The 15,276-nt window shown below is 39.7% G+C and overlaps 1 protein-coding gene across 3 annotated transcripts in view; it reads left to right on the top strand.

Annotated features, from left to right (window-relative positions):
• Window positions 1–13,158, top strand: part of LOC122551953 (anion exchange protein 3-like) — a 313,611-nt gene extending 300,453 nt beyond the window's left edge. For all 3 annotated transcript variants that reach the window (XM_087989369.1, XM_087989367.1, XM_087989368.1), the window contains exon 23: window positions 12,370–13,158. In XM_087989369.1, the coding sequence (XP_087845495.1) occupies window positions 12,370–12,447 (78 nt within the window). In that variant the 3' untranslated portion in view covers window positions 12,448–13,158. The remainder of the gene's footprint in view (window positions 1–12,369) is intronic.
• The last annotated feature ends 2,118 nt before the right edge of the window (window positions 13,159–15,276 follow it).

Here is a 15,276-nt window from a genome sequence, read left to right as displayed (position 1 = left end):
AGTGTTTATTGTGAGTGTTTAATGTGAGTGAGTGTTTATTGTGAGTGAGCGTTTATTGTGAGTGAGTGTTCATTGCGAGTGAGTGTTTATTGTGACTGAGTGTTCATTGCGAGTGAGTGTTTATTGTGAGTGAGTGTTCATTGCGAGTGAGTGTTTATTGTCAGTGAGTGTTTAATGTGAGTGAATGTTTAATGTGAGTGAGTGTTTATTGTGAGTGAGGGTTTAATGTGAGTGAGCGTTTAATGTGAGTGAGCGTTTAATGTGAGTGAGCGTTTATTGTGAGTGAGTGTTTATTGTGAGTGAGTGTTTATTGTGAGTGAGTGTTTAATGTGAGTGTTTATTGTGAGTGAGTGTTTATTGTGAGTGTTTATTGTGAATGAGTGTTTATTGTGAGTGAGCGTTTAATGCGAATGAATATTTAATGTGAGTGAGCGTTTAATGTGAGTGAGTGTTTCTTGTCAGTGAGTGTTTATTGTGAGTGAGTGTTTAATGCGAGTGAGTGTTTATTGTGTGTGTGTTTAATGTGAGTGAGCTTTTAATGTGAGTGACTGTTTATTGTGAGTGTGTTGAATGTGAGTGTTTATTGTGAGTGAGAGTGTATTGTGAGTGAGTGTTTATTATGAGTGTGTTTATTGTGAGTGAGTGTTTAATATGAGTGAGCATTTAATGTGAGTGACTGTTTAATGTGAGTGAGTGTTTCTTGTGAGTGAGTGTTTATTGTGAGTGAGCGTTTATGGTGAGTGAGCGTTTATTGTGAGTGAGCGTTTATTGTGAGTGAGCGTTTAATGTGAGTGACTGTTTTTTGTGAGTGAGTGTTTATTGTGAGTGAGTGTTTATTGTGAGTGAGTGTTTATTGTGAGTGAGTGTTTATTGTGAGTGAGCGTTTATTGTGAGTGTTTATTGTGAATGAGTGTTTATTGTGAGTGAGTGTTTAACATGCGTGAGTGTTTAATGCAAGTGAGCGTTTCATGCAACTGAGTGTTTATTGTGAGTGAGTGTTTAATGTGAGTGAGTGTTTAATGTGAGTGAGTGTTTAATGTGAGTGAGTGTTTAATGTGAGTGAGTTTTTATTGTGAGTGAGTGTTTAATGTGAGTGAGTGTTTAATGTGAGTGAGCGTTTAATGTGAGTGAGCGTTTAATGTGAGTGAGTGTTTATTGTGAGTGAGTGTTTATTGTGAGTGAGTGTTTATTGTGAGTGTTTATTGTGAGTGAGTGTTTATTGTGAGTGAGTGTTTATTGTGAGTGAGTGTTTATTGTGAGTGTTTATTGTGAGTGAGTGTTTATTGTGAGTGAGTGTTTATTGTGAGTGAGTGTTTATTGTGAGTGTTTATTGTGAATGAGCGTTTAATGTGAGTGAGTGTTTCTTGTCCGTGAGTGTTTATTGTGAGTGAGCGTTTAATGCGAGTGAGTGTTTATTGTGAGTGTGTGTTCATTGCGAGTGTGTGTTTATTGAGAGTGTTTATTGTGAATGAGCGTTTAATGTGAGTGAGTGTTTCTTGTCCGTGAGTGTTTATTGTGAGTGAGCGTTTAATGCGAGTGAGTGTTTATTGTGAGTGTGTGTTCATTGCGAGTGTGTGTTTATTGTGAGTGAGCGTTTAATGCGAGTGAATGTTTAATGTGAGTGAGTGTTTATTGTGAGTGAGGGTTTAATGTGAGTGAGTGTTTAATGTGAGTGGTTAATGTGAGTGAGTGTTTAATGTGAGTGAGTGTTTATTGTGAGTGAGTATTTATTGTGAGTGTGTTTAATGTGAGTGAGCTTTTAATGTGAGTGACTGTTTATTGTGAGTGAGTGTTTATTGTGAGAGTGTATTGTGAGTGAGTGTTTATTGTGAGTGAGTGTTTAATGTGAGTGAGTGTTTAATGTGAGTGGTTAATGTGAGTGAGTGTTTAATGTGAGTGAGTGTTTATTGTGAGTGAGTGTTTAATGTGAATGAGTGTTTATTGTGTGTGTGTTTAATGTGAGTGAGCTTTTAATGTTAGTGACTGTTTATTGTGAGTGAGTGTTTATTATGAGTGAGAGTGTATTGTGAGTGAGTGTTTAATGCGAGTGAGTGTTTATTGTGTGTGAGTGTTTAATGTGAGTGTTTATTGTGAATGAGAGTGTATTGTGAGTGAGTGTTTATTGTGAGTGACTGTTTATTGTGAGTGAGTGTTTAATGTGAGTGTTTATTGTGAATGAGAGTGTATTGTGAGTGAGTGTTTATTTTGAGTGAGCGTTTAATGTGAGTGAGTGTTTCTTGTGAGTGAGTGTTTATTGTGAGTGAGCATTTAATGCGAGTGAGTGTTTATTGTGAATTAGTGTTTATTGTGAGTGTTTATTGAGTGCGTGTTTATTGTGAGTGAGTGTTTATTCTGAGCGAGCATTTAATGCGAGTGAGTGTTTATTGTGAGTGAGTGTTTATTGTTAGTGAGTGTTTATTAAGTGAGTGTTTATTGTGAGTGAGTGTTTATGGTGAGTGAGCGTTTAATGCGAGTGAGTGTTTATTGCGAGTGAGTGTTTATTGCAAGTGAGTGTTTATTGTGTGAGTGTTTATTGAGTGAGTGTTTATTGTGAGTGAGTGTTTATTGTGAGTGAGCGTTTAACGCGAGTGAATGTTTATTGCGAGAGAATGTTTATTGTGAGTGAGTGTTTATTGAGTGAATGTTTATCGTGAGTGAGTGTTTATTGTGAGTGAGCGTTTAATGTGAGTGAGCGTTACATGTGAGTGAGTGTTTATTGTGTGTGTTTAATGCGACTGAGTGTTTAATGCAAGTGAGTGTTTATTGTGAGTGAGTGTTTATTGTGTATTTGTTTTATGTGAGTGAGTGTTTAATACGAGTGAGTGTTTAATGAGAGTGAGTGTTTAATGTGAGTGAGTGTTTCTTGTGAGTGAGTGTTTAATGTGAGTGAGCGTTTAATGTGAGTGAGTGTTTATTGTGAGTGAGTGTTTATTGTGAGTGAGCGTTTAATGCGAGTGAGTGTTTATTGCGAGTGAGTGTTTATTGCAAGTGAGTGTTTATATTGTGAGTGTTTTTTGAGTGAGTGTTTATTGTGAGTGAGCGTTTATTGTGAGTGAGCGTTTATAGTGAGTGAGCGTTTAATGCGAGTGAGCGTTTATAGTGATTGAGCGTTTAACGTGAGTGTTTAATGTGATTGAGTGTTTAATGTGAGTGTTTAATGTGTGAGTGTTTATTGTGAGTGAGCTTTTAACGCGAGTGAGTGTTTATAGCGAGTGAATATTTATTGTGAGTGAGTGTGTATCGTGAGTGAGTGTTTATCGTGAGTGAGTGTTTATTGAGTGAGCGTTTAATGTGAGTGAGCGTTACATGTGAGTGAGTGTTTTTTGTGTGTGTTTAATGCGACTGAGTGTTTAATGCAAGTGAGTGTTTATTGTGAGTGAGTGTTTATTGTGTATTTGTTTTATGTGAGTGAGTGTTTAATACGAGTGAGTGTTTAATGAGAGTGAGTGTTTAATATGAGTGAGAATTTAATGTGAGTGAGCGTTTAATGTGAGTGAGCGTTTAATGTGAGTGAGTGTTTATTGTGAGTGAGGGTTTAATGTGAGTGAGTATTTATTGTGAGTGAGCGTTTAATGTGAGTGAGTGTTTAATGTGAGTGGTTAATGTGAGTGAGCGTTTATTGTGAGTGGTTAATGTGAGTGAGTGTTTAATGTGAGTGTTTAATGTGAGTGAGTGTTTATTGTGAGTGAGTGTTTATTGTGAGTGACTGTTTATTGTGAGTGAGTGTTTAATGTGAGTGTTTATTGTGAATGAGAGTGTATTGTGAGTGAGTGTTTATTGTGAGTGTGTTTATTGTGAGTGAGCGTTTATTTTGAGTGAGCGTTTAATGTGAGTGAGTGTTTATTGCGAGTGAGTGTTTATTGTGAGTGTTTATTGAGTGCGTGTTTATTGTGAGTGAGTGTTTATTCTGAGCGAGCATTTAATGCGAGTGAGTGTTTAATGTGAGTGGGTGTTTATTGTGAGTGAGTGCTTATTGTGTATTTGTTTTATGTGAGTGAGTGTTTAATACGAGTGAGTGTTTAATGAGAGTGAGTGTTTAATATGAGTGAGAATTTAATGTGAGTGAGTGTTTCTTGTGAGTGAGTGTTTCTTGTGAGTGAGCGTTTAATGTGAGTGAGTGTTTATTGCAAGTGAGTGTTTATTGTGTGAGTGTTTATTGAGTGAGTGTTTATTGTGAGTGAGTGTTTATTGTGAGTGAGCGTTTAATGTGAGTGAGAGTTACATGTGAGTGAGTGTTTATTGTGTGTGTTTAATGCGACTGAGTGTTTAATGCAAGTGAGTGTTTATTGTGAGTGAGTGTTTATTGTGTATTTGTTTTATGTGAGTGAGTGTTTAATACGAGTGAGTGTTTAATGAGAATGAGTGTTTAATGTGAGTGAGTGTTTCTTGTGAGTGAGTGTTTAATGTGAGTGAGCGTTTAATGTGAGTGAGTGTTTATTGTGAGTGAGTGTTTATTGCGAGTGAGCGTTTAATGCGAGTGAGTGTTTATTGCGAGTGAGTGTTTATTGCAAGTGAGTGTTTATATTGTGAGTGTTTTTTGAGTGAGTGTTTATTGTGAGTGAGTGTTTATTGTGAGTGAGCGTTTAATGCGAGTGAGCGTTTATAGTGATTGAGCGTTTAACGTGAGTGTTTAATGTGAGTGAGTGTTTAATGTGAGTGTTTAATGTGAGTGAGTGTTTATTGTGAGTGAGCTTTTAACGCGAGTGAGTGTTTATAGCGAGTGAATATTTATTGTGAGTGAGTGTGTATCGTGAGTGTTTATCGTGAGTGTTTATTGAGTTAGCGTTTAATGTGAGTGAGCGTTACATGTGAGTGAGTGTTTATTGTGTGTGTTTAATGCGACTGAGTGTTTAATGCAAGTGAGTGTTTATTGTGAGTGAGTGTTTATTGTGTATTTGTTTTATGTGAGTGAGTGTTTAATACGAGTGAGTGTTTAATGAGAGTGAGTGCTTAATGTGAGTGAGTGTTTCTTGTGAGTGAGTGTTTAATGTGAGTGAGCGTTTAATGTGAGTGAGTGTTTATTGTGAGTGAGGGTTTAATGTGAGTGAGTATTTATTGTGAGTGGTTAATGTGAGTGAGCGTTTATTGTGAGTGGTTAATGTGAGTGAGTGTTTAATACGAGTGAGCGTTTAATGTGAGTGAGTGTTTCTTGTGAGTGAGTGTTTAATATGAGTGAGCATTTAATGTGAGTGAGTGTTTCTTGTGAGTGAGTGTTTCTTGTGAGTGAGTGTTTAATGTGAGTGAGCGTTTATTGTGAGTGGGTGTTTAATCTGAGTGAGCGTTTAATGTGAGTGAGCGTTTAATGTGAGTGAGTGTTTATTGTGAGTGAGGGTTTAATGTGAGTGAGTATTTATTGTGAGTGAGCGTTTAATGCGAGTGAGTGTTTATTGCGATTGAGTGTTTAATGTGAGTGAGTGTTTAATGTGAGTGGTTAATGTGAGTGAGCGTTTATTGTGACTGGTTAATGTGAGTGAGTGTTTAATGTGAGTGTTTAATGTGAGTGAGTGTTTATTGTGAGTGAGTGTTTAATGCGAGTGAGTGTTTATTGTGTGTGAGTGTTTAATGTGAGTGAGCTTTTAATGTGAGTGACTGTTTATTGTGAGTGAGTGTTTAATGTGAGTGTTTATTGTGAATGAGAGTGTATTGTGAGTGAGTGTTTATTGTGAGTGTGTTTATTGTGAGTGAGCGTTTATTTTGAGTGAGCGTTTAATGTGAGTGAGTGTTTCTTGTGAGTGAGTGTTTATTGTGAGTGAGCATTTAATGCAAGTGAGTGTTTATTGTGAATTAGTGTTTATTGTGAGTGTTTATTGAGTGCGTGTTTATTGTGAGTGAGTGTTTATTCTGAGCGAGCATTTAATGTGAGTGAGTGTTTATTGTGAGTGAGCGTTTAATGTGAGTGAGCGTTTAATGTGAGTTAGTGTTTATTGCGAGTGAGTGTTTATTGTTAGTGAGTGTTCATTAAGTGAGTGTTTAATGTGAGTGAGTGTTTATTGTGAGTGAGTGTTTATGGTGAGTGAGTGTTTAATGCGAGTGAGTGTTTATTGCGAGTGAGTGTTTATTGCAAGTGAGTGTTTATTGTGTGAGTGTTTATTGAGTGAGTGTTTATTGTGAGTGAGTGTTTATTGTGAGTGAGCGTTTAACGCGAGTGAATGTTTATTGCAAGAGAATGTTTATTGTGAGTGAGTGTTTATTGAGTGAATGTTTATCGTGAGTGAGTGTTTATTGTGAGTGAGCGTTTAATGTGAGTGAGAGTTACATGTGAGTGAGTGTTTATTGTGTGTGTTTAATGCGACTGAGTGTTTAATGCAAGTGAGTGTTTATTGTGAGTGAGTGTTTATTGTGTATTTGTTTTGTGTGAGTGAGTGTTTAATACGAGTGAGTGTTTAATGAGAGTGAGTGTTTAATGTGAGTGAGTGTTTCTTGTGAGTGAGTGTTTAATGTGAGTGAGCGTTTAATGTGAGTGAGCGTTTATTGTGAGTGAGTGTTTATTGTGAGTGAGTGTTTATTGTGAGTGAGTGTTTAATGTGAGTGTTTATTGTGAGTGAGTGTTTATTGTGAGAGTTTATTGTGAGTGAGCGTTTATTGTGAATGAGCGTTTAATGTGAGTGAGTGTTTCTTGTCAGTGAGTGTTTATTGTGAGTGAGCGTTTAATGCGAGTGAGTGTTTAATGCGAGTGAGTGTTTATTGTGAGTGTGTGTTTATTGAGTGAGTGTTTATTGTGTGTGAGTGTTTATTGTGAATGAGCATTTAATGTGAGTGAGTGTTTAATGTGTGTGTGTTTAATGTGAGTGAGCGTTTAATTTGAGTGAGTGTTTAATGTGAGTGAGTGTTTATTGTGAGTGAGTGTTTATTGTGAGCGAGCGTTTAATGTGAGTGAGTGTTTCTTGTGAGTGAGTGTTTATTGTGAGTGAGCGTTTAATGTGAGTGAGTGTTTAATGTGAGTGTTTAATGTGAGTGAGTTTTTATTGTGAGTGAGTGTTTATTGTGAGTGAGCGTTTATTGTGAGCGAGCATTTAATGTGAGTGAATGTTTCTTGTGAGTGAGTGTTTATTGTGAGTGAGCGTTTAATGCGAGTGAGTGTTTATTGTGAGTCTTTATTGCGAATTAGTGTTTATTGTGAGTGTTAATGTGAGTGAGTGTTTACTGTGAGTGAGTGTTTATGGTGAGTGAGCATTTAATGCGAGTGAGTGTTTATTGCGAGTGAGTGTTTAATGTGAGTGGGTGTTTAATCTGAGTGAGCGTTTAATGTGAGTGAGCGTTTAATGTGAGTGAGTGTTTATTGCGAGTGAGTGTTTATTGTTAGTGAGTGTTTATTAAGTGAGTGTTTATTGTGAGTGAGTGTTTTTTGAGTGAGCGTTTATTGCGAGTGAGTGTATATTGCGAGTGAGTGTTTATTGCGAGTGAGTGTTTATTGTGTGTGTTTATTGAGTGAGTGTTTATTGTGTGTGAGTGTTTATTGTGAGTGAGCGTTTCATGCGAGTGAGCGTTTATAGTGATTGAGCGTTTAACGTGAGTGTTTAATATGAGTGGTTAATGTAATGTGAGTGTTTATTGTGAGTGAGCGTTTAACGCGAGTGAGTGTTTATTGCGAGTGAATGTTTATTGCGAGTGAGTGTTTATTGAGTTAGTGTTTATTGTGAATGAGTGTTTATTGAGTGAATGTTTATTGTGAGTGAGCGTTTCATGTGAGTGAGTGTTTATTGTGTGTGTGTTTAATGCGAGTGAGTGTTTAATGCAAGTGAATGTTTATTGTGAGTGAGTGTTTATTGTGCGTTTGTTTAATATGAGTGAGCCTTTAATACGAGTGAGTGTTTAATGAGAGTGAGTGTTTAATATGAGTGAGCATTTAATGTGAGTGACTGTTTAACGTGAGTGAGTGTTTCTTGTGAGTGTGTTTAATGTGTGTGAGTGTTTAATGTGAGTGAGTGTTTATTGTGAGTGAGTGTTTAATGTGAGTGAGTGTTTATTGTGAGTGAGCGTTTAATGTGAATGAGCGTTTATTGTGAGTGAGTGTTTATTGTGAGTGAGTGTTTATTGTGAGTGAGTGTTTATTGTGAGTGAGCATTTATTGTGAGTGAGCGTTTATTGTGAGTGAGTGTTTATTGTGAGTGAGCATTTATTGTGAGTGAGCGTTTATTGTGAGTGAGTGTTTAATGTGAGTGAGTGTTTAATATGAGTGAGCGTTTAATACAAGTGAGTGTTTAATGAGAGTGAGTGTTTAATATGAGTGAGCATTTAATGTGAGTGAGTGTTTCTTGTGAGTGAGTGTTTAATGTGAGTGAGTGTTTATTGTGAGTGTGTGTTTATTGAGTGAGTGTTTATTGTGAGTGAGCGTTTAATGTGAATGAGCGTTTATTGTGAGTGAGTGTTTATTGTGAGTGAGTGTTTATTGTGAGTGAGCGTTTAATGTGAGTGAGCGTTTATTGTGAGTCAGTGTTTAATGTGAGTGTGTTTAATGCGAGTCAGTGTTTAATGCGAGTGAGTGTTTAATGGGAGTCAGTGTTTATTGTGAGTGAGTGTTTATTATGAGTGTTTAACATGCGTGAGTGTTTAATGCGCGTGAGCTTTTCATGCAACTGAGTGTTTATTCTGAGTGAGTGTTTATTGTGAGTGAGCGTTTATTGTGAGTGAGCGTTTAATGTGAGTGAGCGTTTAATGCGAGTGAGCGTTTATTGTGAGTGAGTGTTTATCGCGAGTTAGTGTTTAATGCGAGTGAGTGTTTAATGTGAGTCAGTGTTTGATGTGAGTCAGTGTTTAATGTGAGTGAATGTTTAATGTGAGTGAGTGTTTAATGCAAGTGAGTGTTTACTGCAAGTGAGTGTTTATTGTGAGTGAGCGTTTATTGTGAGTGAGCGTTTATTGTGAGTGAGTGTTTAATGTGAGTGAGTGTTTATTGTGAGTGAGTGTTTATTGTGAGTCAGTGTTTAATGCGAGTGAGTGTTTAATGCGAGTGAGTGTTTATTTTGAGTGAGTGTTTATTGTGAGCGAGCGTTTATTGTGAGTGAGCGTTTAACGTGAGTGAGCGTTTCATTCGAGTGAGTGTTTATTGTGAGTGAGTGTTTATTGTGAGTGAGTGTTTAATGTGAGTGAGTTTTTATTGTGAGTGAGTGTTTATTGTGAGTGAGCGTTTAATGTGAGTGAGCGTTTAATGCGAGTGAGCGTTTAATGCGAGTGAGCGTTTATTGTGAGTCAGTGTTTAATGTGAGTGTATTTAATGCGAGTCAGTGTTTAATGCGAGTGAGTGTTTAATGGGAGTCAGTGTTTATTGTGAGTGAGTGTTTATTGTGAGTGTTTAACATGCGTGAGTGTTTAATGCGAGGGAGCGTTTATTGTGCGTGAGTGTTTATTGTGAGTAAGTTTTGTGAGTGTTTAATGTGAGTGTTTAACGTGAGTGAGCGTTTAACGCGAGTCAGTGTTTAATGCGAATGAGTGTTTAATGTGAGTCAGTGTGTTATGTGAGTGAGTGTTTAACGTGAGTGAGTGTTTAACGTGAGTGAGCGTTTAATATGAGTCAGAATTTAACACGAGTGAGCGTTTCATGTGAATGTTTAACGTGAGTGAGCGTTTAATGTAAGTGAGCGTTTAATGCGACTGAGTGTTTATTGTGAGTGTGTTTAATGTGAGTGTGTTTAATGTGAGTGAGCGTTTATCGCAAGTTATTGTTTAATGCGAGTGAGTGTTTAATGTGAGTCAGTATTTGATGTGAGTCAGTGTTTAATGTGAGTGAATGTTTAATGTGAGTGAGTGTTTATTGTGAGTGAGTGTTTATTGTGAATGAGTGTTTATTGAGTGAGTGTTTATTGTGAGTGAGTGTTTATTGTGAGTGAGTATTTAATATGAGTGAGTGTTTATTGTGAGTGAGTGTTTAATGTGAGTGCACGTTTAACGTGAGTGAGTGTTTATTATGTGTCAGTGTTTAATGGAGTCAGTGTTGAATGCGAGTGAGTGTTTAATGCGAGTGAGTGTTTAATGCGAGTGGGTGTTTATTGTGAGTGAGTGTTTATTGTGAGTGTGTTTAATGAGAGTGAGTGTTTATTGTGAGTGAGTGATTAATGTGTGTGATTGTTTATTGTGAGTGAGTGTTTAATGTGAGTAAGCATTTAATGCGAATGAGTGTTTAATGCGAGTGAATGTTTGATGCGAGTGAGTGTTTTTTGTGAGTGAGTGTTTATTGGGAGCGAGCGTTTATTGTGAGTGAGTGTTTTTTGTGAGTGAGTGTTTATTGGGAGCGAGCGTTTATTGTGAGTGAGTGTTTAACGTGAGTGTGTGTTTATTGTGAGTGTGTTTAATGCGAGTGAGTGTTTATTGTGTGTCAGTGTTTAATGTGAGTGTGTGTTTAATGCGTGTCAATGTTTAATGCGTGTCAATGTTTAATGCGAAAAGTGTTTATTGTGAGTGAGTGTTTATTGTGAGTGTTTAACATGCGTGAGCGTTTAATGCTAGTGAGCTTTTAATGCAACTGAGTGTTTATTCTGAGTGAGTGTTTATTGTGAGTGAGCGTTTAATGCGAGTGAGCGTTTATTGTGAGTGAGTGTTTATCGCGAGTTAGTGTTTAATGCGAGTGAGTGTTTAATGTGAGTCAGTGTTTGATGTGAGTGAGTGTTTAATGTGAGTGAATGTTTAATGTGAGTGATTGTTTAATGCAAGTGAGTGTTTACTGCAAGTGAGTGTTTATTGTGAGTGAGCATTTATTGTGAGTGAGCGTTTATTGTGAGTGAGTGTTTAATGTGAATGAGTGTTTATTGTGAGTGAGTGTTTAATGTGAGTGAGCGTTTAATGCGAGTGAGCGTTTAATGCGAGTGAGCGTTTAATGCGAGTGAGCGTTTATTGTGAGTGAGTGTTTATTGTGAGTGAGTGTTTATTGTGAGTGAGTGTTTAATGTGAGTGAGTGTTTAATGTGAGTGTGTGTTTATTGTGAGTGAGTGTTTATTGTGAGTGTGTGTTTAATGTGAGTGAGTTTTTATTGTGAGTGAGTGTTTAATGTGAGTGAGCGTTTAATGTGAGTGCGCGTTTAATGCGAGTGAGCGTTTAATGCGAGTGAGCGTTTATTGTGAGTGAGTGTTTAATGTGAGTGAGCGTTTCATGCAACTGAGTGTTTATTGTGAGTGACTGTTTATTGTAAGTCAGTGTTTAATGCGAGTGAGCGTTTAATGCGAGTGAGCGTTTAATGCGAGTGAGCGTTTATTGTGAGTGAGTGTTTAATGTGAGTGAGCGTTTCATGCAACTGAGTGTTTATTGTGAGTGACTGTTTATTGTAAGTCAGTGTTTAATGCGAGTGAGTGTTTAATGCGAGTGAGCGTTTATTGTGAGTGAGTGTTTAATGCGAGTGAGCGTTTAATGCAACTGAGAGTTTATTGTGAGTGAGCGTTTAATGCGAGTGAGTGTTTATCGCGAGTGAGTGTTTAAAGTGAGTCAGTGTTTATTGTGAGTGTGTTTAACGTGAGTGAGTGTTTAATGTGAGTAAGCGTTTAATGCGAGTGAATGTTTAATGTGAGTGTTTATTGTGAGTGAATGTTTATTGTGAGCGAGCTTTTATTGTGAGTGAGCGTTTAACGTGAGTGAGTGTTTATTGTGAGTGAGTGTTTAATGTGAGTCAGTGTTTATTGTGAGTGAGTGTTTAATGTGAGTCAGTGTTTAATGCGAGTGAGTGTTTATTGTGAGTAAGCGGTTAATGCGAGTAAGTGTTTAATGTGAGTGAATATTTAATGTGAGTGAGTGTTTATTGTGAGTGAGTGTTTATTGAGTGTGTTTATTGTGAGTGAGTGTTTATTGTGAGTGAGTGTTTAATGCGACTGAGTGTTTATTGTGAGTGAGTGTTTAATGTGAGTGGGTGTTTATTGCGAGGTTAGTGTTTATTGTGAGTGTGTTTAATGTGTGAGCATTTAATGCGAGGTTAGTGTTTATTGTGAGTGAGCGTTTAACGTGAGTGAGTGTTTAACGCGAGTGAGTGTTTAACATTTGCTGGGTGTGCCCTCACTGGGATGGATGATCCGATCACTGGGTTTGAACTGGACTGGTAACTATGGTCCCAGGAGCCAGGATCTGTCACCTGCGCCAGAGCTGCAGAGTCAGAGATCACGGTCTGTCCTCCAAGGAAGGGGAATTCAGACTAATCTATGGGAATATTTGTGAGAGGGACAAATTGGAAGCAGGACTCGGCCACTCGGCCCCTCGAGCCTACCCCAGCATTTGAAAGCTCGGTCTGTTTTTGGGCACGACACCATTTTCCATGTCATTTTCCATGGTGCTGCTTTTGAGGGAACTCGAAACAGGAGGGGGGTCTGTGGCTACGGGAATGTTTGTATCTTCTTGACAGAATTTTTCTCTCTCTCTCTCTCTCTCTGATTGTACCTGCCCACCTCCCCCCAGCTGGATTCTGAAGAAACACACCACTACCTCGATGAGGATGGACATGACGAATACAGTGAGCTGCACATGCCCCTGTGACACGGAGCATGAGATGGGACCTCCACCTATCCTCTTCCCCCACACCTCCCCCTCCCCATCTCTCTCCACCTCCTACATCTCTCTGCTTCTCCTCTTCCCCACCCATCCTCCTGTCTCTCCCTCACTGCTGCCCTCTCCTCCTATTCCCCCCTCCTTCACGTACTGTAGTTCCTCTTCTGACTCTGCCCTTTCTGCCCCCCCAAACAAGCCCCTACCTTGCCCCCCTATTCCTCCTTCTCAATTCCTCCCTCCCTCTTCCTGCTGCTCCCTCCCCTGCCGATCCTTCCCAACACCCACCCATGGATGCTAACCCAGTGACGGAGGGTGGCTGCAGGGGCTTTGGGGTGTCCTTCTCCCTTGCCCCCTGGGACAGGATAAAGGAGGCAAAGAGTTTGGGAGGGAGGGAGGCCAGTGCTGAGCAGCAGTCACCCCCAGAGGCAGTCTGTCCCGGTATGAGAAAGGATCAGGAAGATACCGAAACAAGAGCCAAGACAGATCGAAGTTGTGTTTTCCAAACGTGGCCATTGGGTTATTTTATATTAAGTACGTAATCAACAAAACCGGACAAATTTTACTTGATATAAAAATATAACTGAATGTCTTTTACAATTAACAGTCATGTCTGTTCAGGTCACTCCTGTCGGGGGATGGGGTCTGACAGCTGGTAGGTGGGGAAGCAGTGAGAGAGAGATGTAGGTGGGTGTGCGGTGTTGGGGGGGTTGTGGGTGTGAGAGGTTGATGGGATGGGGTGGTGTGGTGTGGGTGAGTGTTGCTGTAGTTGGGTGGGGGTGGGGATGTGGTGTGGGCAGGGGGGCAGTGTGGTGTGTGGGTGGGGATGGGGTCTGACAGGGGGTGCAATGTGGGTGGGGGTGAGGGTGAGGTGCACTGGGGTTAGGGGGTGGGTATAGGTGGGGTGAGGTGTGATGGGGTGTGGTGTGTGACTGTTGGTATATGTGGTCGGGGGATGTGGTTTGGGTGGGGTGCAGTAGGTGGGATGGGGTAAGGGGGTAGCTGGGAAGTGGGGGAGGGGTCACTGACTGAGGTATTACCCAACTCAGTGGAAAAACTCTGATTTTCCAACAAAACCTGCCCTTACTCAACACCCTTTGATAAGTCAGCCAATCAGAGGGTTCCACACTGACAAGGACTGGCTATTGGCTCTGTGTCTGTACTTAACATGACAAGGCCCTGGGACAGTATCCAATAAGTACTGAGGATACTGAGACCAGGAATTGACCAAACAGCAGCTACTGACAAATCAGGTTAAATTTGATCCTGGAAACATTCCAGAAACAATAATTCAGAGCAAAATGAACAGCCACATGGAGGAAGGCAGGTTAATGAAGGAGAGCCAGCATAGATTTCTCCAAGACAAAAAGCATGTTTTACTAATTTATGGAGCTTTTTGATGAGGTAACTGAGAAGCCCTTTATACCTCATGTGTAACAGGAATGATCAACCACATTCTGTTCATTATCTGTGTCCTTGAGACGCTTTACTCTTGAAAAAGACATTTATTAAAGGGGTGTAATAGTTTGTCATGTGACAATTCCAGTGTTCCCCTGATTGGTCTTTGATTTTGCACTCTGTAAATTTGAACACATCCCAAACTCTGTCGCCTTTAGCCCAACTTGCACTGAGACCCATTCGAGGAGAAAGTAAGGTCTGCAGATGCTGGAGATCAAAGTTGAAACTTTATTGCTGGAACAGCACAGCAGGTCAGGCAGCATCCAGGGAACAGGAGATTCGACGTTTCGGGCACAGGCCCTTCTTCAGGAGACCCATTCGGCCCATCGAGTCTGTTCTGTCATTCAATATGGTTGTGGGTTGATCTAATCATCATCCTCCGCTCCACCTTCCTGCCTTTTCCTCATAACCCTCGATTCCCTTTAGAACATACAACATAGAACAGTACACGCCCTCTGGCCCACCATGTTGTGTTGAGCATTTATCTTAATCTAAGATCAGCCTAACCTACACACCCCTCAATTTACTGCCGTCTGTGTGCTTGTCCAGCATTCGCTTAAATGCCCCTACTACCACCACTGGCAGTCCATTCTTATTAAAATCTCTCTCAGCTTTGAACACTCTTAGTGACCCAGCCTCGACAGCCCTCTGTGGTAAAGAATTCCATAGATTCACTCCCCTCTGAGAGAAGAAATTCCTCCCCATCTCTATTTAAAATGGGTCACCCCCTCATGCTCTCCCGTCCTAGACTTTTGTACAAGGGGGAAACAACCTCTCCATATTTTCCCTGTCAAATCTCCTAAGACGTGTGTATATTTCCATAAGGTCACCTCTCATTCTAAACTCCAATGAGTAAAGGCCTAACCGACTCAACGTCTCCTCATAAGACAGACCCTCCATCTCCAGGATCAGTCGAGTGAACCCTCTGGACTGTCCCCAATGTCAGTCTCCCTTTCCCCAGATAAGGAGTATAAAAGATGAGGCGTGGTTAGAAAATTCTTCTCAACCTTTGGGACAGGCAGAGAAAAGGTTGAAATAGTGTATGGGCGCTGTGCAAAAAGATAGAGGAGGAGGAGGAGGTCAAAGAGAGAAAAGTGAAATGAGTGTAAATTAAAGTGTTGAAAGGAGAGAATGAGTTCTCTGCACTCAGCCCAAAGTAACCAAGGCAGAACCAAGGTAAGATTGCAGGGGTGGAGTGTGAAGAATGTAAACTAAATGGAGGACAGTCATCATGCAGCCAGTTTCTGGAGTTATCTCTTATCTGTCCCTCCACAGATGCTGCCAGACCCTCAGAGTTTCTCCAGCATTCTCTGTGTTTGCATTATAAACTCGTTGTGACCATCTGGGTGACATGTAGAGCAC

This window comes from Chiloscyllium plagiosum, unplaced genomic scaffold (assembly GCF_037043375.1).
Source record: "Chiloscyllium plagiosum isolate Xiang-an unplaced genomic scaffold, Cpla_swu_hap1 HiC_scaffold_7, whole genome shotgun sequence".
Taxonomy (NCBI): Eukaryota; Metazoa; Chordata; class Chondrichthyes; order Orectolobiformes; family Hemiscylliidae; genus Chiloscyllium; species Chiloscyllium plagiosum.
This window is presented reverse-complemented; position numbering and strand designations above follow the sequence as displayed.